The sequence below is a fragment of the Phyllostomus discolor genome, chromosome 6 (assembly GCF_004126475.2).
Source record: "Phyllostomus discolor isolate MPI-MPIP mPhyDis1 chromosome 6, mPhyDis1.pri.v3, whole genome shotgun sequence".
Taxonomy (NCBI): Eukaryota; Metazoa; Chordata; class Mammalia; order Chiroptera; family Phyllostomidae; genus Phyllostomus; species Phyllostomus discolor.
The window spans coordinates 76,945,188-76,970,324 of NC_040908.2; the positions used below are offsets into that span (position 1 = coordinate 76,945,188).

Consider the following 25,137-nt stretch of genomic DNA (forward strand, 5'->3'; position numbering starts at 1 on the left):
GAAAAATTACATATAAACAACCTAACCCTATCCCTAAAAGAACTAGAAAAACAACAAACAAAGCCCAGATTGAATAGAAGGAAGGAAATAATCAAGATCACAGCAGAAATGACATAGAGACTAAAAACCCCATCCAAAGGATCAATGAATACAGGAGCTGGTTCCTTGAAAAGATAAATAAAATTAATGAATCTTTAACCAGATTCATCAAGAACAAAAGAGAGAGTACCCAAATAAATAAAATCAGAAATGAAACAGGAGAGTAATGACTGATACCACAGAAATATAAATACTATGAACAACAATATGCCAAGAAATTGGACAACCTGGGTGAAATGGATAATTTCTAGAAACATAAAATCTTCCAAAAGTGAATCAGGAAGAAACAAAAAACCAGAATAAACCAAGAACAACTAATGAAACTGAAGAAGAAATAAAAGAACTCCCATAAAACAAAAGTCCTGGACCAGATGGCTTCACAGGTGCATTTTAACAATCATTCAAAAAAGAACTGATACTTATCCTTCTCAAACAATCCCCAAAAATTAAAGAAGAAGGAGGACTTCCAAACTCTTTATACAAGGCCAGTATTATCTTAACTCCAAAACCAGGTAAAGGCACAACAAAGAAAGAAAATTACAGGCCAATATCTATGAATAACATTGATGCTAAAATGCTCAACAAATGTTAGCAAACTGGATCCAGTTATACATTAGAAAAGATCATAAACTATGATCAAGTGGGACTTATCCCAGGAATGCAAGGTTGGTACAATATTCACAAATCAGAAAATGTGATATGTCCAATAAACAAAATGAAAGACAAAAATCACAAGATCATATAATAGATGCAGAAAAAGGTATTTGATAAAATCCAGCACCCATTTATGACAAAAGAAACCCACAAACAAACAAACAAACAAACAACAAAACTCAGCAAAGTGGGAATAGAAGGAGCATACCAAAACATCATAAAGGCTATATAGGAAAAGCTACTGCCAACATTATTCTAAATGACAAAAACTAAAAGCATTTCCCTTAAGATCAGAAACAAGGGAGGGATGTCTGCTTTCACCAGTCCTATTCAACATAGTACTGCAAGCTGTAGCCACAGCGATCAGACAAGAAGTATAAATAAAAGGCATCCAAACTGGAAAAAGAAAAGTAAATTGTCACTATTCACAGATGACATAATATTATACTTAGAAAACCCTATAGACTGCATCAAAATACTGCTTGACTTAATCAATGAATTTGGCAAAATAGCAGGATAAAAGTCAACATTTAGAAAATGATAGCATTTTTATATACCAAGCATGAACTATCAGCAAGTGACACTAAGAAAATAATCCCATTTGCTACTGCAACAACAACAAAGAATTAATGTACCTAAGAAGAGATTTAACCAAGGAGGCAAAAAACCTGTACTTGGAAAACTATAGAACACTGAAGAAAGAAATTGAGGTAGATACAAGTGGAAGCATATACCATGTTCATGGATTGGAAGAATTAACATTAAAATGTCTACCCAAAGCAATCTATAGATTCAATGCAATTCCTATTAAAACACCAATGGCATATTTCACAGATATAGAATATTAAAAAAAATTATATGGAACCACAAAAAGACCCTGAATAGCCTTAGGAATCTTGAGAAAGAAGAACAAAGTTGGAGGGATCACAAACCTGATATCAAGCTATACTGTAAGGCAACTATAATTAAAACAGTCTGGTACTTGTGTAAGAACAGACATATAGATCAATGGAACAGAATGGAGAGCCCAGAAATAAATTCACATCTTTAAGGTCAATCAATTAATATATGACAAAGGAGGCAAAAGCCTACAATGGAGTAAAGACAGCCTCTTGAAATAAATGGTGGTGGAAGAACTTGCCTAGCACATGCAAAAAATGAAACTAGACCACCATCTTACATCATACACCAGAATAAACTCAGAATGGATAAATTACATCAGCAGTAAAATTTCAGATATGTTGTGTAGCAATGTTTTTGCCAATATATCTTCTAGGGCAAGGGAAACAAATGAGAAAATAGATAATTGGTACCACATCAAACTAAAAAGCTTATGCACAGCAAAAAGAAACTATCATTGAAACGAAAAGGGAATCCAATATATGGGAAAACATATGCCAATGATACATTGGACAAGGGTTTAATCTCCAAAATATGTAAAGAACTTATCTGACTAGACACCAGGAAGACAGACAATGTAATCATAAAATGGGCAAAGGACCTGAACAGACACTTCTCCAAGGAGGACATACAGATGGTCCATAGGCATATGAAAAAAATGCTCAACATCGCTAGCCATTAGAGAGATGCAAATTAAAACCACAATGAAATATCACCTCTCACCTGCCAAAATGGAAAGCATTAATAAATCAGCAACCAACTACTGCTGGCAGGGATGTGGAGAAAAAGGCACCCTAGTGCACTATTGGTGGGAATGCAGACTCGTGCAGCCACTATAAAAAAACAGTATGGAATTTCCTCAGAAAATTAAAAATAAAACTGCCTTTTGATCCAGCAATTCCACTGCTGTGAATATATATATCCTAAGAACCTCAAAACACCAATTCAAAAAACATATGCACATCTATTTTCATAGCAGTGCTATTTTTAATAGCCAAGATTTGGAAACAGCCTAAGTGCCCATCAGTAGAAGAGTAGAAAAAAAAAAAAAAAAAAAAAAAGAGGCATGGTACATTTGTACAATGGAATACTGCACATCAGTAAAAAAGAAGGAATTTGTACTTACTGTAACAGCATGGATGGAACTAGAGACTATCTTGCTAAGTGAAATAAATCAGCTGGTGAAAAACAAATACCATATGATCTCACTTATAAATGGAATCTAATGAACAAAATAAACTAATGAGTAAAATAAAACTAGAGGCATTGAAACATGGACAGACTAACAGTTGTAAGAGAGGATGGAGGAAATGGGGACTAGTTGAAAGAAGGTGAAAGGATTAGTCAAAGAACATACACGAAGGATCTGTAGACATGGACAACGGTGCAGAGATTGGCTGCGGGAGGGGTGTGAGTTGGGTGAAGGGGGGCAAAGGAGGAAAAATTAGGACAACTGAAATAACCAACAATAAAATATTTAAATTAAAAGAAAAAAGAATACAAAAAAAATGAGAATAGTTTAAGAGACCTTTGGGACAACTAGAAATGTTAACAACATCCACATCACAGGGGTGCAAGAATGAGAAGAGAGAGAACAGGGGACTAAGAATCTATTTGAAGAAATAATGACTAAAAATGGGCCAGCCAGGCATCAGGCAATGAATGAGCACTGAGCTGGGGGCACACCGGATCTCAGGACCAGCCCAACGCTCTATGGGCCATGACTTTCTTGAATTTGAAGAACTATTACTGCAAAAACATAAAAAGAACTGAAAGTTACTGTGGAACCTTGGCCGTCAGTGATGTTCACATCAATGTGGAGAACTGCTCACTGTAAAAGATAGGGATCTGGATCTGTTAACTTAAGAATGCATTATTTCTATGGTGGTCTACGTGACAACCTACCTTACGGTTTTACTATTAACCTCCTATAAAAAGGGACTCTGTCCTAGAAGGGAGGGTGGATATTTTGTCCAGTAGGCCACCACGGGGAGCAGCTGCTTTGCCCAAGTAGCAACAACACTGCGCTGGTCCAATTTAAGTAAAAATATAAAATATGGACTTCCAGTCAAGATGGAGGCATAGATAAACACACCTGGCCTCCGTGCACAACTATAGCAAAAACAAAAACAAAGAAAACAAACAAGTAGACTACAAAACAAATATCACCCAAAACTGTCAGAAAATTAAGCTCTGTGGAAGTCCAACAACCAGGATTTAGAGAAGCCACATTCATCCAGATGGGGAAGAGGGGCGGAGAGGCACAGAAATACATGAAAACAGAACAGGCCATCCCACATCCAGGGTGATGGATAAAAAATGGGAGGGATACTTCAGGAGCAAGGGATCCCAGCCCCTGTGCAGACCATCCAGCCCAGGGTTCCAGCGCCATGAAAATAAGTCCTCATGACTTCTGTTTGTAAAAACCAATGGGGATTGAGGTGGCAGAAGAAATTATGGGATTCTCAAAAGATTCCTCTTAAAGAGTTTGCCAAAGACCTAGAACTCATGCAGACCCACCTTCTCTGGGATTCAGCACCAGGACAACAGCTAGAAGGGCACCAGTGGCATATGGGGAGAAAGTGAAATGTTGAGTGGCAGGAGACAGCTTCCTATCGAACATAACTCCAGTGGCCAGGGAGCGGCATTGACCCCTCTGAGAACCCACCCCACACAGAGCAACAGAATGGTGACATGGGTTGCCCAGCCCTGGTGATTACCTAAGGCTCTGCCCCATATAATTTAACAGGTGTGCTTTTTCTACTTCTAAGACAGGGAGTAAAAGCAGCTCTACCTAATACACATAAAAAAAAGGGGGAGGATGCCAAAATGAGGAGACAAATGAATAGGGCCCAAATGAAAGAATAGAACAAAATTCCAGAAAAAGAACTAAAGGAAATGGATATCAGCAACCTATCAGATACATAGTTCAAAACACTGGTTATCAGGGTGCTGAAGGAACTCACTGGGTACTTCAATAGCATAAAACAGACCCAGGCAGGAATGAAGGCTGCATTAAGTGAAATAAAAATCTACAGGGAACCAACAGTGGAGGGCATGGAGCTGAGAATCAAAACAACAATTTGGAACACAAGGAAGGAAAAAGCATTCAATCAAAACAAGGAAAAGGAATGAAAAAAAAATGAGGATAGGCTTAGGAACTTCTGGGACATCTTTAAATGTACCAACATCTGAATCATAGGGATGCTGGAAAGAGAAGAGAAAAACAAGAAACTGAAAACTTACTTGAAAAAATAAGGAAAGAAAACATTCCTAATTTGGTGATGGAAGTAGACACACAAGTCCAGGAAGCACAGAGAATCCCAAATAAGATGGATCCAAAGAGGACCACACCAAGACACATCATAATTAAAATGCCAAAGGTTAAAGGCAAAGAGAGAATCTTAAAAGCAGCAAGAGAAAAGCAGAGAGTTACCTACAAAGGAGTTCCCATAAGACTGTCAGCTGATTTCTCAAAAGAAACTTTGTAGGCAAGAAGGGACTGGCAAGAAGTATTTAAAGTAATGAAAATCAAGGAACTACCACCTAGATTATTCTATCCAGCAAAGTTATCATTCAGAATTGAAGGGCAGAGAAAGTGCTTCCCAGACATAGTAAAACTAAAGATCATCATCACCAAGCCATTATTCTATGAAATATTAAAGGAAATTATGTAAGAAAAAGAAGATAAAAATGATGGACACTAAAATGACAATAAATTCATAACTTTCAATAACTGAATCCAAATAACAAACTAAGCAAACAAGCAGAACAGGAACAGAATCATAGATATAGAGATCACTTGAAGGGTTATCAGTTGGGAAGGGGAAGGGGGAAAATGAGGGAAAAGGTACAGAGATTAAGAAGCACAAGTGGTCAGGTACAAAATAGACCAGGGGATGTTAATAATAGTATAAGTAATGGAGTAGCCAAAGAACCTATATACATGATTCATGGACATGATCTATGGGTGGAGGGAATTGCTGGAGGGTATGGGGGTAATAGGTGGAGAGAGGCAAAAGGAAAAAAACTGGGACAACTCTAATAGCATCATCAATAAAATATATTTAAAAGGAAAAAAATAGAAATAATGACTGAAAGTGTCCCCACCTGGTGAAAGAAAAAGACACAAAGTTCAGGAAACACAGAGTCCCAAACAAGATGAACCCAAAGAGGCCCACACCAATATACAACATAATTAAAAGACAGAATCTTAAAGGCAGCAAGGGAAAGGCAGTTACCTACAAGGAAGCTCCCATAAAACTGTTGGCTGATTTCTCAACAGAAACATTTTAGGCCACAAGGGACTGGCATAAAATATTCAAAGTGATGAAAAACAAGCATGTGGAACCAAGACTACTTTACCCTTAAAGGCTATTATTTAAAATTGAAGGAGAAATAAAGAGCTTCCCAGACAAGAAAAAGCTAAAGGACTTCATTAACACCAAACCAGTGTTACAAGAAATGTTAAAGGGTGAAGAAGAAGAGGAGGAGGAGGATGTGAAAAAGAAGGAAGAGAAGGAAGAAGAGTAGGAAGAAGAGTAGGAAGAAGAAGCCACTGCCATGGTCAGGTAGCTCAGTTGGTTAAAGCCTGGTCCCAACACACCAAGGTTGAAGGTTTGCTCCCCAGTTAGGGCACATACAAAAATCAACCAATCAATGCATAAATAAGTGTAACAAAAAAAAATCAGATATGGACTTCCAGACAAGATAGAGGTCTAGGTAGACACACTGTGCCTCCTCACACAACCAAAAGAAGGACAACAATTTAAAAACAAAAAACAACCAGAACTGACAGAAAATCAAACTGTATGGAAGTTTAACTACCAAGGAGTTAAAGAAGGCATATTCATCCAGATTGTTAGGAGGGGTGGAATTGGGCAGCCAGGGCGGAGAGGACTTGTGGTGAAGCAGCAGCTCATTGAGCAGGGCACAGCGAGCAAGGTGCAAGGTGGCTGGAGGGCCGGTGGTCCCACATTCACATGCAGATAAGCCAGGCAAAACTGGGTAGCGGGACAGACCACACAACCCAGGGTCCCAGTGTGGGGAAATAAAGCCTCAAACCACTGATTGAAAACACCTGTGGGGTTGGGGGTGGCAGTGGGAGAAACTTCCAGTCTCACAGGAGAGTTGGTTGCAGAGACCCACAGGGTCCTGGAACATAGACAAACCCACACATATGGGAATCAGCACCAGAAGGGCCCAATTTGCTTGGGGAAGTGGGGGAAGTGACTAAAATCTGGCAGAGAGTGGAGCAAGTGCCATTGTTCCCTCTCAGACCCCTGCCCCACATACAGTGTCACAACTCATCGAATGGGTTGCCCTGCCCAGGCGAACACCTAAGGCTCCGCCTATCACTACATAACAGGTACATCAAGACAAAAAAAAAAAAAATCCCAAATGAAAGAACAGATTAAAGCTCCAGAAAAAATACAACTAAGCAATCAAGAGATAGCCAACTCATCAGATGCACAGCTGAAAACACTGGTCATCCGGATGCTCACAGAATTGGTTGAATTTGGTTGCAAATTAAATGAAAAAATGAAGGCTATGCTAAGTGCAATAAAGGAAAATGTACAGGGAACCAATAGTGATGGGGAGGAAACCGGGACTCAAATCAACGGTGTGGACCAGAGGAAGAAAGAAACATCAAATCAGAAAAGAAGGAAGAAATAAGAGGTCAGAAAAATGAGGAGAAGCTTAGGAACATCCAAGACATCTTTAAATGTTCCAATATCTGAATTTTAGGGGTACCAGAAGGAAAAGAGGAAGAGCAACAAGAGGAAAAGTTATTTGAACAAATAATAAAGGAGAACTTCCCCAATGTGGCAAAGGAAATAGACTTCCAGGAAGTCCAGGAAGCTCAGAGTCCCACAGAAGTTGGACCCAAGGAGGAACACACCAAGGCACATCATAATTACCTTACCCAAGATTAAAATGGAGAGAATCCTAGAAGCAGCAAGAGATAAGGAGACAGTTACCTACAAAGGATTTTCCATCAGACTGTCAACTAATTTCTCAAAGGAGACCTTGCAGGCAAGAAGGGGCTGGGAAAAAGTATTCCCAGTCATGAAAGGCAAGGACCTATGATGAACTCCTTGAGTTAAAGGAGTTCATCATTACTAAGCCCTTATTATATGAAATGTTAAAGGCACTTATCTAAGAAAAAGAAGATAAAAAACATGTACAGTAAAATGACAGCAAACTCACAATTATTAACAGCCACACCTAAAACAAAAACAAACTAAGCAAACACGTAGAACAGGAACAGAACTACAGAAATGGAGATCACATGGAGGGTTATGAACAGGGGAGTGGGTGAGGGAGAGAGGGGGGAAAGGTACAGAGAGTAAGTAGCATAGGTGGCAGGTAGAAAATAGAAAGAAGGAGGGTAAAAAAAAAAAATCAATTTTTGTCTCTCTTTCTCTGTATTCCCTCCTCTCTCTCTATAGTCAATTCTAAAATTTAAAAAGTGTTGGGAACTGCCCTGACTGGTATCAGAAGCTGAAACCCCCGCCTAGGCTAAGGCTAAGGGAATGCCCTTGGAACCGTAAGCCAGCAAGGAGACAAAAGCTTATCTCCCTGGTAGGAATGCTGCTTCTGCTGCTTTATTCATAACTGAACCCCCAAAAGCTTGGTCAGTTAGCCAAAGACGGGTAAGATTCCCCACGGGGGGAACGACCTAAGACAGGCACGATCACTTTGGGAGGCCCCCCAAAAGAAGGATTTGGGGGGCTGCAGCAAAAGGGGGTGATGGACCCTCGCTCCTCGGCTTTGACATAGCCTGAGTTCTCATGGTCTGGGAGAAAATCTCCTTATTGCCTTAGTTCCCTCGCTCCAGCTAAGCCTGAAACAATGACAGGGTGGTGTAGTTCTGTGCTGAAAAGGGCGGATTCCCCATGTGATCAGGCCTAAGAAAGAATATGTAAATTACTGTGAAACCTTCTTTGTTTAGAATGCTGAGTTGAATGAGAGGGGTCCAAGGAGGAAGTTAGTTTGTTCCTCAAAGTCTTACAGCTCTTTGACCCCGACTCAATAGACCAGCAGAGTTCCTTGCTTTCTATAGTTCTGTACTTCCCCCTGATAAGTACTATACTTTACCTGAATTATTATGGAAAATAAGCCCAATAAAAGCAGGTATGGACGGTAAATTGGGGTGCTCCCCACTAGGGGGGGTGGCCATTTCGTCCCTACTTCCCCACAGAAACTAGTCTTGTCTCTGTGCATGTTTTTGTCTCGCATGTTTTTCGTCGAGCCATCCACAGCGTTCCGTGGTCACTGCTGGCCGGTGACCCACGTGCATCAAAAAAGAAAAAGGAGAAGAAAAAGAATAACATAGTTATAAGCAATAATATGTACCTACAAATAATCACTATAAATATAAATGGCATAAATGCTCCAATCAAAAAAATTAGGGTATCCAAATGGATAAGAAAACAATACCCATACATATGCTGTCTACAACAAACCCATCTCAGAATGTAAGACACACACAGGCCAAGTAAAGGGCTAGAAAAGCATATTTCATGCAAATAGAAATGAAAAAAAAAAAAAAAGCTGGGGTAGCAATAGTTATATCAGATTAAAAAAAGACTTCAAAACAAAGGCCATAACAAGAGACCAAAAGGACATTACACAATGCTGAAAGGATCAATTCAACAAGAGGATATAAACCTTGTAGATATTTATGCACACAACATAGGAAGACCTAAATAGATGAAGCAAATCTTAAACATAAAGGGAGAGATGGACAGAAATATAGTTACAGTGGGGATTTTAACACCCACTTGACATCAATGGGCAGATCTTCCAGACAGAAAATCAAGAAGAAAACAGTGGCCTTAAATTACACACTAGATCATATAGATTTAATTGATGTCTTAGGAGCATTTCACCCCAAGCAGCAGAATATACATTCTTTTCAAGGGCACATGGGACATTTTCCAGTATAGACCACATGTTAGGACACAAAACAAGTCTCAATAAATTTAAAACTGAAATCATATCAAGCATCTTCTTTGACAACAATGGTATGAAACTAGAAATCATTCACAACAAAAATACTGAAAAAATACACAAAGCCATGAAGGCTATTAACATGTTACTAAACAATAAATGGGTTAACAATGAAATCAAGGAAGCAATCAAAAGATACCTTGAAACAAAAGAAAATGAACACACAAAAACCCAATATCTATGGGGCAGCAAAATCAGTCTTAAGAGGGAGAATCTTAGTATTATTGGCCTATCTCAAGAAACAAGAAAAATACCAAATAAACAATTTAACTTTATGCTTAAGGAAACTAGAAAAAGAGCAACATACAAAGCTCAAAGTGCTCCGAAGAAAGCAAATAATAAACATCTGAGCAGAGATAAATGAAGTAAAAGTCTAAAAAAACAATACAAAAGATCCATAAAACCAAGAGCTGGTTCTTTGCAAAGATAAACAAGACTGATGAACCTTTAACATCAAGAGAAAAAGAGAGGACCCAAATAAATAAAACCAGAAATGAAACAGGAGAAGTAACAAATGACTCTAAAGAAATACAAAGGAATGTAAAAAAATATTATGAACAGCTATATGCCAACAAACTGGACAATCTGGATGCAGTGAATAAATTTCTAGAAACATATTATTATCTTTTAAAACTGAATCAGGAAGGATTAGAATTTTAATTTTTTTCTTTTATTGATTCTACAGAGAAGGTGAAAGAAAGGGAGAGAAACATCAATATATGAGAGAAAGCCTGATCAGTTGCCCTTGCATTCACCCTGACTGGGGATCGAACCTACAACGTAGGCATGTGCCATGACCAGGAATTGAACTGGTGACTTTTCACTTTGTGGGATGATGCCCAACCAACTGAGCCAGCCAGGGCACAACTAATGAAATTAAAGCAGGAATCACAAAATTCCCAACAAACAAATGTCCTGGACCAGAGGGCTTCGTGGAAGAATTTTACCAAACATTGAAAGAAGAACTACCACCTATCCTTGAACTATTCTAAACAATTCAGGAGAAAGACTCCCAAGCTCATTTTATAAGGCCAGCATTATCCTAATTCCAAAACCAGATAAAAACACTACAAAGCAAGATAGGCCAATATCCCTGATGAACACAGATGCTAAAATCCTCAACAAAATATTAGCAAACCAGATTCAGCAATATACTAAAATGATCATACACCTTGACCAAGTGGGATTTATCAGTATTTTGGGAATGCAAGGTTGGTACAATATCTGCAAATGAATAAACATGATATACCACATAAAGTGAAGGATAAAAATCACATAATCATATCAAGATTCAGAAAAAGCACTTGGTAAAACCTACCACCCATTTATGATAAAAACTTTCAGCAACTGGGAATAGAGGGAACATGCTTTGACATAATCACAAACCAACAGCCAACATCATACTCAGTGGGCAAAAACTAAAAGCATTTCCTTAAGATGAGTAACAAGACAGGGATGTCTGCTTTCACGACTCTTATTCAATAGAGTACGGGAGGTCATAGCCACAGCAATTAGACTAGAGGAGGAAATAAAAGTCATCCAAGTTGGAAATGAAGTAGTAAAGCTGTCGTTATTTGCAGATGACATAATACTGTATGTAGAGAACTGTAAGAATTCCACCAAAACCTACTAGAACTGATAAATGAATTCAGTAGAGTAGCAGGATACAAAATAAATATAAAAAAGTCAGTTGCATTTTTATACACCAATAAAAACCTACTAGAAAAGGAAACAAAACCACCTCTTTCACAATGCATCAAAAAGGACAAAATACTTAGGAATAAATTTAACCAAGTACATAAAAGACCTGTACTCGAAAAATGATAACACATTGAAGAAAGAAATCAAAGAAGATATAAATTAAATGGAAGCATATGCCATGTTCATGGATAGGAAGAATTAACATAATTAAAATGTTCATGCTACCCAAAGCAACGTATAGATTCAATGCAATTCCTATCAAGATACCAATGGTGTAGCCTTGGCTAGGTGGTTCAGTTGGTTGGAACATCATCCCTGTACAACAAAAGGTTGTGGGTTTGATTCCCAGTCAGGGCACATACCACAGTTGCATTTGGTCCTTGGTTGGGGTGTATACGGGAGGCAACTGATTGATGTTTCTCTATCTCCATGCCTCTTTCTAAAATCAATAAAAACATACCCCTGGATGATTTTTCAAAAGTATACCAATGGTGTATTTCACAGAACTAGAACAAATACTTCAAAACTTTACATGGAACCACAAAAGACACCGAATAGTCACAGGAACCTTGATAAAGAAGAACAAACTTGGAGGAATCAAAACAGCATGGTACTGGCATAAAAACAGACATACAAATCTGTGTAACAGAATAAATAGCCCAGAAATAAGCCCATGCCTTTATGGCCAATTAATATTTGATGAAATAGGCAAAAACGCAATGGGCTAAAGACAGCCTATTAATAAATGGTGTTGGGAAAATTAGATAAGTGCAAAAAAATTGGAATTAGACCACCTTCCACCATATACAAGAATAAACTCAAAATGAGTTACAGACTTAAATGTAAGATGTGAAACCATAAAAATTCCAAAATAAAAGATAGGTAGTAAAATCTCAAACATTTCTTGTAGCAATATTTTTTTTTCTAAAGATTTTATTTATTTTTAGGGAGGGAGATAGAGAGAGAGAGAGAGAGAGAGAGAGAGAAACATCCATGTGCGGTTGCTAGGGGTTATGGCCTGCAACCCAGGAATGTACCCTTGCTGGGAATCGAACCTGGGACACTTTGGTTCCCAGCCCGCGCTCAATCCACTGAGCTACGCTAGCCAGGGTCGCAATATTTTTTTTTGATATATCTTTTCAGGCAAGGAAAACAAAAGAAAATATAAACAAATGAGACTACATGAAACTAAAAAGTTTTGGCACAGCAAAGGAAACCATTAACAAAATGAAAAAACAACCCACTGAATGGGAGAACATATGCGCCAAGGACACATCTAGCAGGGGGTTAATATACACAATTTATAGATAAATTACATAACTCAACATCAAAAAAATACCAAACAATCCAATTTAAAAATGGGCAATGGACCTGAATAGACACATCTCCAAATAGAACATATAGATGGCCAATAGACAAATGAAAAGATGCTCAATGTCGCTAACCATCAGAGAAATGCAAATTAAAACCAGAGTGAGATATCACTTCACATCTGCTAGGATGGCTATCATAAATAAATCAACAAACAACAAGTGTAGGTGAGGATGTGGGAAGAAGGGAACCCTAGTGCACTGTTGGTGGGAATGCAGACTGGTGTAGCTACTGTGGAAAGCAGTATGGAGTTACACCAAAAAATTAAAAATGGAATTGCCTTATGACCCAGTGATTCCCCTTCTGGGAATATATCCAAAGAAACCCAAAACACTTATTGAAGAGAATATATGCACCCCTATGTTCATTGTAGCATTATTTACAATAGCCGAGATTTAGAAGCAGCCCAAGTGTCCATCAGAAGATGAGTTAATACAAAAGCTGTGGTACATTTACACAATGGAATACTGCTCGGCCATAAAAAGGAAGGAAATTTTACCCTTTATGGCAGCATGGATGGACCTGGAGAACGTTATGCCAAGTGAAATAAGCCAGTCAGAGAAAGACAAGTACCATAATATTCCACTCATATGTGAAATCTAATGAACAATAAACTAACAAAATAGAAATATACTCATAGATTGAGAACAGACTAACAGCTGTCAGAGCGGAGGAGAGTTACAGGTGATAAATGTGAAAGGATTAAGCATAAAAAATAAAATAAAAACCCTCATAGACACAGACAACAGTATGGTGATTACCAGAGGGAAAGGGAAGTGGAAAGAGGCAGAGGAGGGTATAGAGGGGTGTAAATGATGACAGAAGACTTGATTTTGAGTGATAAACACATAATACAATATACAGATGATGTATTATAGAATTGTACACCTGAAACCTGTATCATTTTATTAACCATTATTACCCCAATAAAGTCAATACAAATTTTTTGAAAGATGTTATTTATTTTTAGAGAGAGGGGAAAGGAGAGAGAAAGAGAGAGAAACATCAATATCAGAGAGAAACTTCAATCAGTTGCCTCTTGCACACCCCCAGCTGGGGACCTGGCCCACAACCCAGGCATGAGCCCTGACAGGGAACCAAACCAGTAACTTTTTGGTCTGCAGGCATAGGCATGCACTCAATCCACTGAGCCACACAAGCCAGGGTGAAAATTTTAAAAAATAAATAAAATATCTCCTGCTTTTGAAAAAAAATCTTTCTGTATATTTATGTATGTGTGTGTGTGTGTGTGTGTGTTTGTTTCTATATGTGTTTCTACTGTTTTTGTTTCTCCAGAGAACTCTAACACATGGGTCTAAAAACAGATTACTGTGAGGGACTCAAGTCTCCTCCAGACTCAGCGTGGGCTTGCCATGTGACTTTGGATACAGCATTAAATCTCTTTGAGCCCAAGCCGAGCAGGGAGGTTCCATGAGGTGATGCTATGTGAGCCACAATTATGAAAGTTAGTGGCTTCTATTTCTTGATAACTTAGCATTAATACCTAATACATAGTGAATATTTTGCATGCATTCCTATTTAGTTCTCACAATAGCCATGGGATTTATACCATATTACTCCCATTTTGCAGATGGACAAATGAAGGCTTGCAGAAATCCTGTAATTTGCCCAGTATTAAATCGGGTCTTTCTCATTTCAGTCTGGGTGCCTCCCAAAGGTGATAAAATGGCAAACATAACTTTTCCCAAGCAGACTAAGGCATTTTTCCCAAACCACCAAAAATGGATTTGGTACATGAAACAAAAGAACCACCATGTCCAGGCCTTTTTTCCTACAAGAAAAACCACCACTTCTAGATAGGCCTGAGAACTGAGCAAGCAACAAGAGAGATCTACCCAGAAGGATTTGGACTGGGCTGGGAGTGAAGGCTATTACAGATGTCACCTTGCATTCCCCAACTCCACTATGCCCCATGCTAACTGAGAAACCAGGAGGTGGAGGGGATGTTGGAGAGCTGGTTCCCTTTCTGAGCCTTCCATTCCCAATTTCTGTCCTTGTGGATGAAATTGGAGATGCCAGGGACTGGTGTGAAACACCAGCTTCTGGGTCAGAAGCTAACCTGAAAAGGACTTCAGAAGTCTGGGTGCAGGTTTGAACCACTGTGGGAATTACAATGGGACTTTTGCAATCAACAACAGTCTCTAACTGGGCAGTCACCCTCCCACTATACTCTCAGCCCTAATCCTTAGTCCTCCACTGCACTGCCACCTGAGCTCTCTGCTTCCCTTGCCTGCAGGGAAGAGCAATAACATATTTCTTGCTGTAGCTAGATGCTATAAAAGCTTAACCCTGCCTGTTAACTCTTTCACTAGCGTCCCACCCACAGCCTTGGCTGCTGGAGAAGTCCCAGGGATGGAGGAGTCTCTCTTCAGTATTTCAACTCAGAGCACAATGGACAGTGTGCAGGAAGGTAGGAAGTTTAGCCTCGCCTGAGCTCACTCTCAAGGGCAAAGGTAGGAGGGGAAGATTAGATCTGCTTCCTGAGGGATCCAGCCACTATTCAATTTTCTGGGAAAAGAACACACTTGACAAAATTTCCCTGGAGTTCAGGTGGGGAAGACGGAGGCGTCCTGGCCCCACCAGCTTCCCTCTCACCACACACAAACATACCTGAATCTGAGAACCTATCTGCAGCCTGCTGAGTAAGAAACGGCCGCCAAGTCTTCCCAGCTGTGGCCACTCACCCTCTCCTCATCTCTCTCTCATAGTCCACCTATGTTCCATGTCAATAACAACTGAGTAGTCCTGGCACAGATGAGCAGTCAAAACTCTATGGTCCACTGGATCTATACCTCCCATGCTATCTATGGCAATTTTATTAGGTTCCTAAGTTGCTTCCCAAACTCTGCCCCCTTTCCTCTCAAGTTCCCAGACTCTAAGAGTAAGGAGAAAGAGGTGGCTCAGTCAGTGGTCCCACAGCCCTGGCATAACCTACATGCCCAGTTATCTAATTGGCCTCTCCTGCCCATTCCCCCAGAAATACAATGGGGCCTCTTTTTATCGGGGCAGGGGCGTCTAGGAGATGAAGAGACACCTCACTCACAGGCTTTTCCTTCGGACTCCTGCTGCTGGGTCATTGTTAGTCATTCACCACCCTTTCAGGCCTATTTGCTGAGAAACTCCAGCATCTCCACTCTCCATGCCCCCTAACCTTGGGAGCCAGGTCCACCTTCTGGTTCCCTCCACAACATACACACTGAGTAGAGGCTGGTCTCTGCTACTCTCCCACAATCATGGCCAAAACATGAGGGTTGGCCAGCCCTCCTTCCAGGCATCGTAAGGGGTGGCATCTCTCTCAGAGCATGTGGACTTCATCTGGGGCTTCTACCCAGGTTATTCTGCTGCAAGCTTCCCAGCTTTCCAGAGCAAAAAGGAGAGGTAGCTTCTCCTTGACTTGTGACAATTAGTTCTGCCCAGCATCGCTCTCTCTCTAGCCTAGGAAAGTGAAACAGGAGAGGTGGTTCACAGACTCCAAGATGTCAGGGCTACAAGGCCTGGAGCCACTTCATTGTCCTGTACACAGGTGAAAAAAGAGGCCCAGAGAAGGGAAAGGACTTGATCTAGTTCACAAAGCAAGAACCTAAAGACTATACTTTCAGGGATCATTTCTATAGTTCGTTACAAAGCAAGATCCTGACCCTGGATTCCCAACACACCCACATCCCGTCCCGCCCCGCCCCCGCTCCCGCTAGAGGATACAGAAATTACTCCCAGAGGAAGTCTAGGTCATTAATATTGACTTTTGAAAGAGGGTCTGAGCCTGGAGGTTCTGGGGAGAGCTGGAAGAGGAAGTGGGAGAAAGGCTGAGCAGGGAGGGAGACAGGACTTGGACACCTGGAGGAAGGAGGTGAAAGGCTGGAGGGGGAGCTCGGTGGGAGCAGCAGAGTAGTTCCTGGGGAGAAGGATGGGGCCAGGTCTGGACACTGGGGCCCGGGGTGAAGAGACGTTGAGAAGAGCCCTGGGTGAAGCTGGGTAAATCGCGTCCCTCTGGTCCCTGTCTTAGGCCTGAGTGTGATAGGGACCCGGGCACTCAGACTTGAAGGTCCCACCCTGAAGAGTGAGGGCGCCTCACCTTTTTGAAGTCGGCAATGAAGGAGACAAGGGTGCCGTCCGGCGTGTGCAGCTCGAGGCTGATGCTGTCGTTGTCGCTGTCCGCCTGCAGGCTCTCCTCTGTCACCTGGCCATTGGGCAGCCGCACGCGGACCCGCAGCTCAGCGGGCGCCCCCGCCCCCGCGCTCACGCCGCGCGGCGCCCCCAATAGTGGCACCAGAAGCGGTAGCAGCATTAGCAGCGCGTGGGACGCGGTAGGGAGTCCGCAAGAACCTGAAGGGCGCATCCCCGTGGGCCACCGCCGCCCTCTGCGGCCTCAGCGCGGATCTTGAGGGCGGAGAGAGGCGCTACAAACTTGGCTCAAAGTTGGTGGCTAGTTTGGGGCTCCCGAGAGCGGCTCCTTGGGGGCTTAGCTGCGGGCCGCCGGAGGCGTGGCACGGACTCACACACAGACTGTACCCCGCAGTGTATACTCCGCAGCTCCAAGGTAGCCTCTGCCCTCCCGCGTCTCCCGCGGCTCCAGACTCCGGTGCTCGGGGGCTGTTTTGCACTTTTCATTCCATTCCCACCCCCCTGCCCCGCCCCGTCACTTCCTTCAGAAAAGAGAAACCTGCCTTAAAGAGACCGCGCACCTTTCGACCCTTACAGGGCCTGCGGTAGCTCCCCGCACTCCAGCAGCGGCCAGAGGAGAGGGGACCTCTGCACAGCGGCTTTGTGGGAAAGGGGCTTTCTCAATTTCTGTCCCTTCCTGTCTCGTCCCCTCAGCGACAAGTGTCCGGTGGTGGTTCTTCGGGTAAATCCCTTCCTCCTGGCAGGGGCGGGACCGTGACTCTGACCCCACCCCTTTCCCTTTTCTTTCTTTCTTTCTTTCTTTCTTTTTCTTTTTTGAGTTGTTCCTTTGCCACGTGAATGAAATAATGGGGCTTGGTGTTTTAGGGGTTTTGTTTGGTCTTTTAGTCTCTCTGACAAAGCGGATTTTTTAAATGCTTCTGCCAAATCAGACCTCATCTCGCACTCAATCTTTTGATTGCCCTCTCTTGGAGAGGGGAGCTGATTTTGTTGCCTGTTTTGACACCCCTGGGATGTGAGATCTTGGTAAGTCAGGGTACCTCTCTGGATGCAGTCTTCAAAGCACTCACATTTTGTGAGCCCCTGTGTGCCTTTCCTCTTAATTACAGCCTCCCTCTTTTCCGCCATTCAGGGCTTTTTCTCGGTCTTGTCCACCTCTCCAGACCCCCATTCTCTCCCTGTTCTCTGTTAATAGTCTGAGCAGATGCAGGGAAATGATAGGCTCCTGGCCCTTGATCGCCAGGGGTTCTCCACAAGCCCCAAGAAAGTAGAACTGATCTGCCATGCCCCTCATAATAAACTTGGTGAGCGGGGTGGGGGGATCAAAATTCCTGCTTTCTCTGATTAGCTGTGTCATTTGGGCACGTTTAAAAAATTCATTGGGCCTAAGCAACACCCGTGTATAGTGGGAGTTGTTGAGATCTATGGTGTCTTGCTAATTCCATGTAAGAGAAAGCTCCAATGGGATTCTTGGAACCTAGTGTACCTGATGTCCACTTATTTCTGTTTATTCTAAGTTCCCCTGTTGTTTTTCTGAGCTCTTGATTGCAGATAAGTGAAAACTCTCCTCTGCTCTACAGCCTCCTTCCCTTCTAGATTTTCCTCAGCACAGATTCTCACCAGTACCAAAGATGACAACAGGTACCCAGGCATGGAGGTATTGTGAGAGCACCAATAACAGAGTCAGACTTCCTTGAACTTCAGAGTCAGAGTCAGGCCAAAACCCATCTCTTGCTATCAACTCAGGGCTTTTCCTACTACACTCTGCTGCCTAAGTTTAGGACTGAAAGGGATTCAAGGGATTATCTAACTCAGTGTTTTCTGAATTTGCCTTGCCAAAAAAATCAGCTGAGTGCTTATTAAAAAAACCTGGTCCCTAAATCTAGCCAATTAGACTCCCTCGGGAGGGAAAAAAAAAAACCCAAAATTTGTATTTTAAAACAAAGACCCAGGTGATGCTTGATATAAGGGGTTGGTGGTTGGTATTTGATAGAGGGTTAAGGATAGAGAATATAAAAAAAAAAAAACAACAGCATTTTTCCTGGAGAACCATCCTAGCCACTAAGGAGTTGATGTTTTCATCAGGAAGATAAGGCAGACTGTTAGACAATAATGAATTTGCACACAAAAAAGTCATTCTCTCAGAGAACCTCCAACTCTGAGCTATCAAGACTGACAAGAGAGACAAAATCTAAAAACTGGCCTCCTGTCTGACAGGATACCCCTGTCAATCCAGCCTTAAAGCTAAGTTTACCCATCTGAGTTATCCCACACAGTCATTAGGGCCTCACCCACATTTCATGATTTCCCTGTTTCAGGTTCTACCCCCATCCTTCATAGCTTTTTCCCCAGCCATATTTCCATGTTCCTTCTCCTTCACCCCAATGAGATACCAGAAGAAGGAAGCAAAGAACCCTGTGTGTCTGGGTTCTTTTTTAGATCTCTGAGGCTCTCTCTGTCACTCTAAATTCTGGGTTCAGGAACAAGGATGGAAGACTTCATCTCTTTTCACTATCTCTTCCTGCATAATCAACTTTCTTATTTAGTTAAAACCACAGATCAAATTAATTTTTTTCTCTTTTTTTAGGGTAGAAAACTTACAGTCTCACCCCACTATGTGAACTCTACCTCTGTCCCCGTTCTTTCCTTTTGATTTTACCTGAGCAGCTCTTCAAGATTCAGAACAAAACGAGTTTCCCAGGAAGACTTTCTTAGCTACTAATATACATCTCTGCTCCAGGGTGCTCTTTCCTGTCTCTGGACTCCAATAGTAACAATTATAGCAACTACCATTCATTGTATCCTTATTATGCTCAATATCTGTGCCAAGCACTTTACATGTATCATCTTTTAAAAAAAATTCATAGCAAACCTCCAAAGTAGATTCTATTCTTAGTCTCTTTTTACTGACTAGGAAGGAGAGGATTAGACAGATTGAGTAACATACCCAAGGTCATACAATCAGGAGAGCCAGCAGGGACTCAAACACAAGTCCACCTGACCACAAAGCTCTTGCCTTTAACCACAGTAGTATCTGCCTGCCTATAGCCCTTGCTTTTTTCCAGCCCATGTGGACACACATCCTGTGGTATCTTATGTTGTCTAATGGTTTCATGTATGGCAGTCTTGTACCCCAGTGTACAATCAGTTAGTTTAAACAGGCCGGCCTTGTGCTGCGAACACAGAGTGCTTCCCTTAAACCAGCCAGGCATAGAAGCATCCATTCATCTTAAATGCAAAGACCCTCAGAGGAGGAGCTGTAACAAGCCTAATTACCCTGACTCCAACAAAGTGGCACTCACTGTCATTAGAACTTTCTGTATGTCTAATCTCAAGCCCTCTGCCACACCACAAACAAATATCCTTTCCTTTCTGATCTCTAGCCCTAGAAAGCAGTTGCAAGTAGAGGTTCAAAGCATGGATACCAGAATCTAAATCCTGGAGCTTGACCACTCTTGAGCTGTGTGACTTAGTGAACCTATTTCCCCACTTATAAAATGGGCACATAAATGCTTATTACCTCATTGGGTTGCTTTGAAAATTAAATGAAATATTGAGTAAAAAACACTTCACAGTATATAGAAAAGGCCTAACAAATGGGGCCTATTATTTGTTACTTGATATTGTTTATTCTTCCCCATTGTATCAAATATTAAATTCTTATGTGATCTACACATGCTCCCCTACTCTCCTGCCCACCCTCCTTACACATATACACACATACTCATTCAGGAACATTTTTTCTCTATATTCTCTTCTGGTCTTTCAGTTTCATGTTGCTTGAGACCTCCAAAACTGGGAAGTGGTCAGCCAAACTTTAGAATGTACCTCCTCTTTGCTTTTTGGTCTTAGTGTACCTTGCTTGAGTTGTCAGAAAGAGAAATGCCACATCATCTCCCAATCCATGACCAAGATAACAGGTACTGACAGAGTCCTATAGAAGGTTGAAAGGGAAACTGAACCAGTGAACTCTATTAGGAGATGGGCATAATGCAATAGGAAGCTTGTCTTTGCACAGTGGAAAGATTTTTTTTTCAATTTCTTCTTGTGGCTGGTATTTGGCTTGGGTTCTGCTGTAGTCCTGTATTACTGAGCCCTTGCATATAGGGCTGACTACTTGTGCCTTGAGTCTGAGAGGGTGCTGAGCATGGGGTGGGGGTTCTCTCCTCTGCCTGTTTAGACCAACTGCAAAGCTCCAGTCACTTCACTGCCTAAGCAGAACTGCAAATTTGTTTTATAGAAACAGTTACTCAGTTACATAAACCCAAGGGTGTGGTGAGAAAGTAGACTGGAGGGACAGTGGGCTTGGTTAGAAGATGGAACACAGAGAGGGTGGGGCACCTGGATGAAAGCCAGTCAGAAAACCAGGCTGAAGGGGAGTTTAGATGGAGCTGGACTGAGTCAATGACTTTTAGAAAGGAAAGGAAAGAAAGCCTGAATGATCACAACTGCAAGAGAAGATACATCTCGGCTCATTTATTCCAGGCCCATGACTCTTGAAGTTTCCAAGCATTCCAAGAGATGGTTTTGACCATCTCTTTCTCTATGCTGGTTCTTCTAGGCCTTTCCTGATCTCCTATCTGGATACTCCATTCACTTCATTCATTCATTCATGCATGCATACATCCATCCATCATCCATCCCATCAGACACTGTACTAGATGCTAGTGAAACAAGACAGATGTAACAATTCCTTATCCTGAGATGAAACCTATAGCTGCAAAGGGAGTAAGCATTAAAAAGTAAGTACAAAAAAAAATTGAAATTATAATTGTTGCAAGTGGTGCTACATAGAATTAGAGGAGACTCTATCCTAGCCCAGGAAGCCTTTGGGAGGCAGCAATGTCTAGTCTGACTTAAAAGATAAATCAGGATTGATCAGCAAAAATGATATGCCTGCAAAGGGAACAGCTTGTGTACAGGCCTGAATCTGGTGGGCTCCCCAGAAACTTCACTAACTACCTGAGGCCTGATGTAGAATGGGAGCTGCTTGAAATATGCAGGAGAGTTGGGCAGGTATGGGGTAATGCAGGGCCTTGTGGGAAATGTTAGGATGTAAGTTTTGTTTTGTTTTATTTTGTTACCCTAAGAACAATGGACAGTCACTGAAATGTATTATATGAGGGAGTGACATGTTCAGACTTATGTTTTAAAAAGATTACTCTGGAACTGCAACAGTCCAGATGAGAAATAATGGTGTTTTGGACTATGGTGGTGGCAGTGGGAATATAAAGAGGGGTTGGACTTCAGCTGCATTTTCGAAGTAGGATTTGATATTTCTTTGGACTTGGGGTTGAGTGAGAAAGAGGGATCAAGGACAACTCTGTGTCTTGGGCAATTGGGTGGCATCATGCATTGTTGAGATTGGGAAGCCTGGGGAAGAAGCCCTTACACTTTTGGTAGCTCTTCAGGTACTTTTTACTTTCTGCCTTTTGTTATAATGATTTCATAGCATCTGTGTTTGAACCAGAGATACAAAAGGACTGAGGCAAGCTATGAGTGTCACCACTCAGAATAGAAGTTTAGCATTCTGAAGCCAGGGCTACCATCCCTCTAAGACACCACATAGGGCTTTCATTTCATTGCTGTGGGTGGGGTATGCTCTTCGTGGCCCATCGTTGTACTCACCTTGAGCCCAGCTTAACGTGTTGTACACAGAGTGTGCTCAATAATGAAATGTTCTGCAGGCCTGTGTACCTGGCACTGTGTTGTAGGTGAGATAATCTGAAGCATAGTCCCTGCTGTCAAAAATCTTATTGGTTATCTGGTCCAGGTAGCTGGCTGGGCTACCTCATCTGCAGAAGACATCACATCATTGCCAGTGGTGCTACCCATCCCTGGAAAACTACAAGAGGTACGGAGTATACTATAGACCATGGGAAACACAGATGTCTGTTCCTGAGAGCATCCTGTCCCCATCATGCCCAGCAGTTCCATCACTGGGGTACACACTTGGAGATAGGTGTCTTGCCCCTGCTCTGTAAAGCCGAACTTTCAGCTCCAGCAGAGGGCTTTATACACTTGCAGCAAGAGAAGGGCACCTGGCAGGTTTGGGTGCCTTGTGTTTATTACATTGGCAAGGGTAAATATCCTTTCCTTTATGTGAAACCCTGGGGAAATTTATTATTAAAAACAAAATCAGTTAGAATTTTAGCTCAGCTTTTTGCTACTCTTACAAAATGAATGTGCATATTATGGCTTGGGATGAGAAGTTCTGCCTTCTCATTAGGAAGCTGAGTATGAGCACGTTGCATCTGGACAAGAGCCATTTTTACTAGAGCCATCAGCTTTTCCTGTCACAGTTGCTGATGGGGTCTCTTAGCATCTCCATTTTTCTGTCTCCTATCTGGCAGTATAGGGACATAGGAGACTCTAGGAAGAGCCTAAAGTTGCCCAGAGAGGGAGGATCAGGTGCCAGGTAGGGCCAGAACTGGGAGTCACACCTCTTTCTTATCTAAAAGGATGGGGAATGCTGCCTCCTAAACTGTGATCTCAGAAACACTATCACTGTCATGCCCTTTTTTAAAAAAGATTTATTTTCATTTTTCTGAACAAATGGAAAGCTATCCCATGTGTATTGATGAGAAACATATGTATTTAGTACATTTTCTATAATTTAACAGAGCTTTAAAATTTTTAAAAAATAGATTTAATTTTTAGGGCAAATTTAGGATCAAAGCAAAATTGAATAGAAGGTATAGTGTTCACATATACTCCTTGCTCCTATACACATTCAGTGTCCTCTACTACCAACATCCCCTACCAGAGTGGTGCCTTTGTTACAATCTATGAACCTACATTGACATACCTTTTTTCCCTAAAGTCCATAGTTTACATTAGGGTTCACTCTTTGTATTGTACATTCTATGGGTTTTGACAAAGACGTAATGATGTGTCACCATTACCATGTCATACAGAGCAGTTTCACTGCCTTAAAATTGCCCTGTGCTTCACAATTCATCTTGTTATATATATACATTTTTTGTGATGCATATAATGACTTTACGCTACTTGAGAGGAAATAAAATCTGATCAATATTTATTCCAAATTATCTTCTGAGCTTTGTGGCTTTTATAAAGTTATCCTTTTTTTCATACAGGTATTTCCGTATATTGACAGTTCACATATTGTTCTTAATAGTTGTAGATATGCCATACTGTAAACAGTTGATAGCTCACTCTGATCATTTATTATTTTTCTCCTATATGATCTTGTATAAAAGATTTAAAAGGAGATATAAATGTGATTCTAATATGAATCAATATAACATGAATAATAACAATGCTTTTTGCAAAGGCTGATGCCCTCTCCACACACACACATAAGCTTTAATTCATGCCTCCAGCCAGGGCCATATCTAGCAAAGTGTTTCATCTCTCTTTTAATGTCTGTGAAGGGAAAGGTCCCCATAATGACCTGAGGGGACTTAATTACTACTGGGCAAGTGCAGAGTCTTAGCCAGCTTTCAATTAGAAAGTTCTTTGTAATGTCCAGCACAAATCTCCTTGACCTGAATTTAAGCTTTCCACCTTTTCCTTGGTATAGACAGACTGAGATTAATAATAGGAATAATTTATATGTGCTGATATTCTTCTGGAGAAGCTGGGCTTTTCATGAATTCTCATCAAATACTGAATACCTCTTTGAGGTGGTTACTGCTATCATTTCCATTTTATTGATGAGAAAATAAGATGTTTCAATCAATACCCAGCTTTTAGATGTTATTTCCCACTTTATATGTTTCCTATTTAGAATTTCAAATTACTTGCCACAGATACCTCACTTATTAAAAATGAGGTGGTGAGAAGCTCAGTGACTCTATCAATTGCTTACTGTGAGCCTGAGAACTTTAGATTTATTTTCTCTTAATTCCTTTTTCCCCCCTTTGGCGACCATATGGGTACTTATATTAATTTCTACATTTTCATTTAAAATTATTTTCCCCAAAAAGTAAAGAAGTAAAGTACTGAATTGTCTTGTTAGGGCAAGTACAAAGTTCTATGTACTCATTCTTCCCAACTTATTGACCAGACACCTTTTAAGATAATGCAGGCATTGTGCAAAGATTCAGAGACTGGGAATCAGGAGACATGTCTTAAAATTTTGAGTCTAGAACTAAATAGATGCAGGACCCTCGGTAAGCAACTTCTCCCCCACCTTTTAAAAAAGTATGGTTGAAATTTTCTTACTTAGTTCTTAAAATGTCTTATAATAAATACTGGAGGCTGATATTATTACACACTTAATAGGTGAGA

General features: G+C 41.1%; 1 protein-coding gene across 1 annotated transcript in view; it reads right to left on the reverse strand.

The window, feature by feature from the left end:
* OAF (out at first homolog) overlaps positions 1–17,596 on the reverse strand; it is a 37,963-nt gene extending 20,367 nt beyond the window's left edge. The window contains exon 1 of the mRNA XM_028514834.2: positions 16,835–17,596. Within this exon, the coding sequence (XP_028370635.1) occupies positions 16,835–17,098 (264 nt within the window). The 5' untranslated portion in view covers positions 17,099–17,596. The remainder of the gene's footprint in view (positions 1–16,834) is intronic.
* Positions 17,597–25,137: the final 7,541 nt, after the last annotated feature.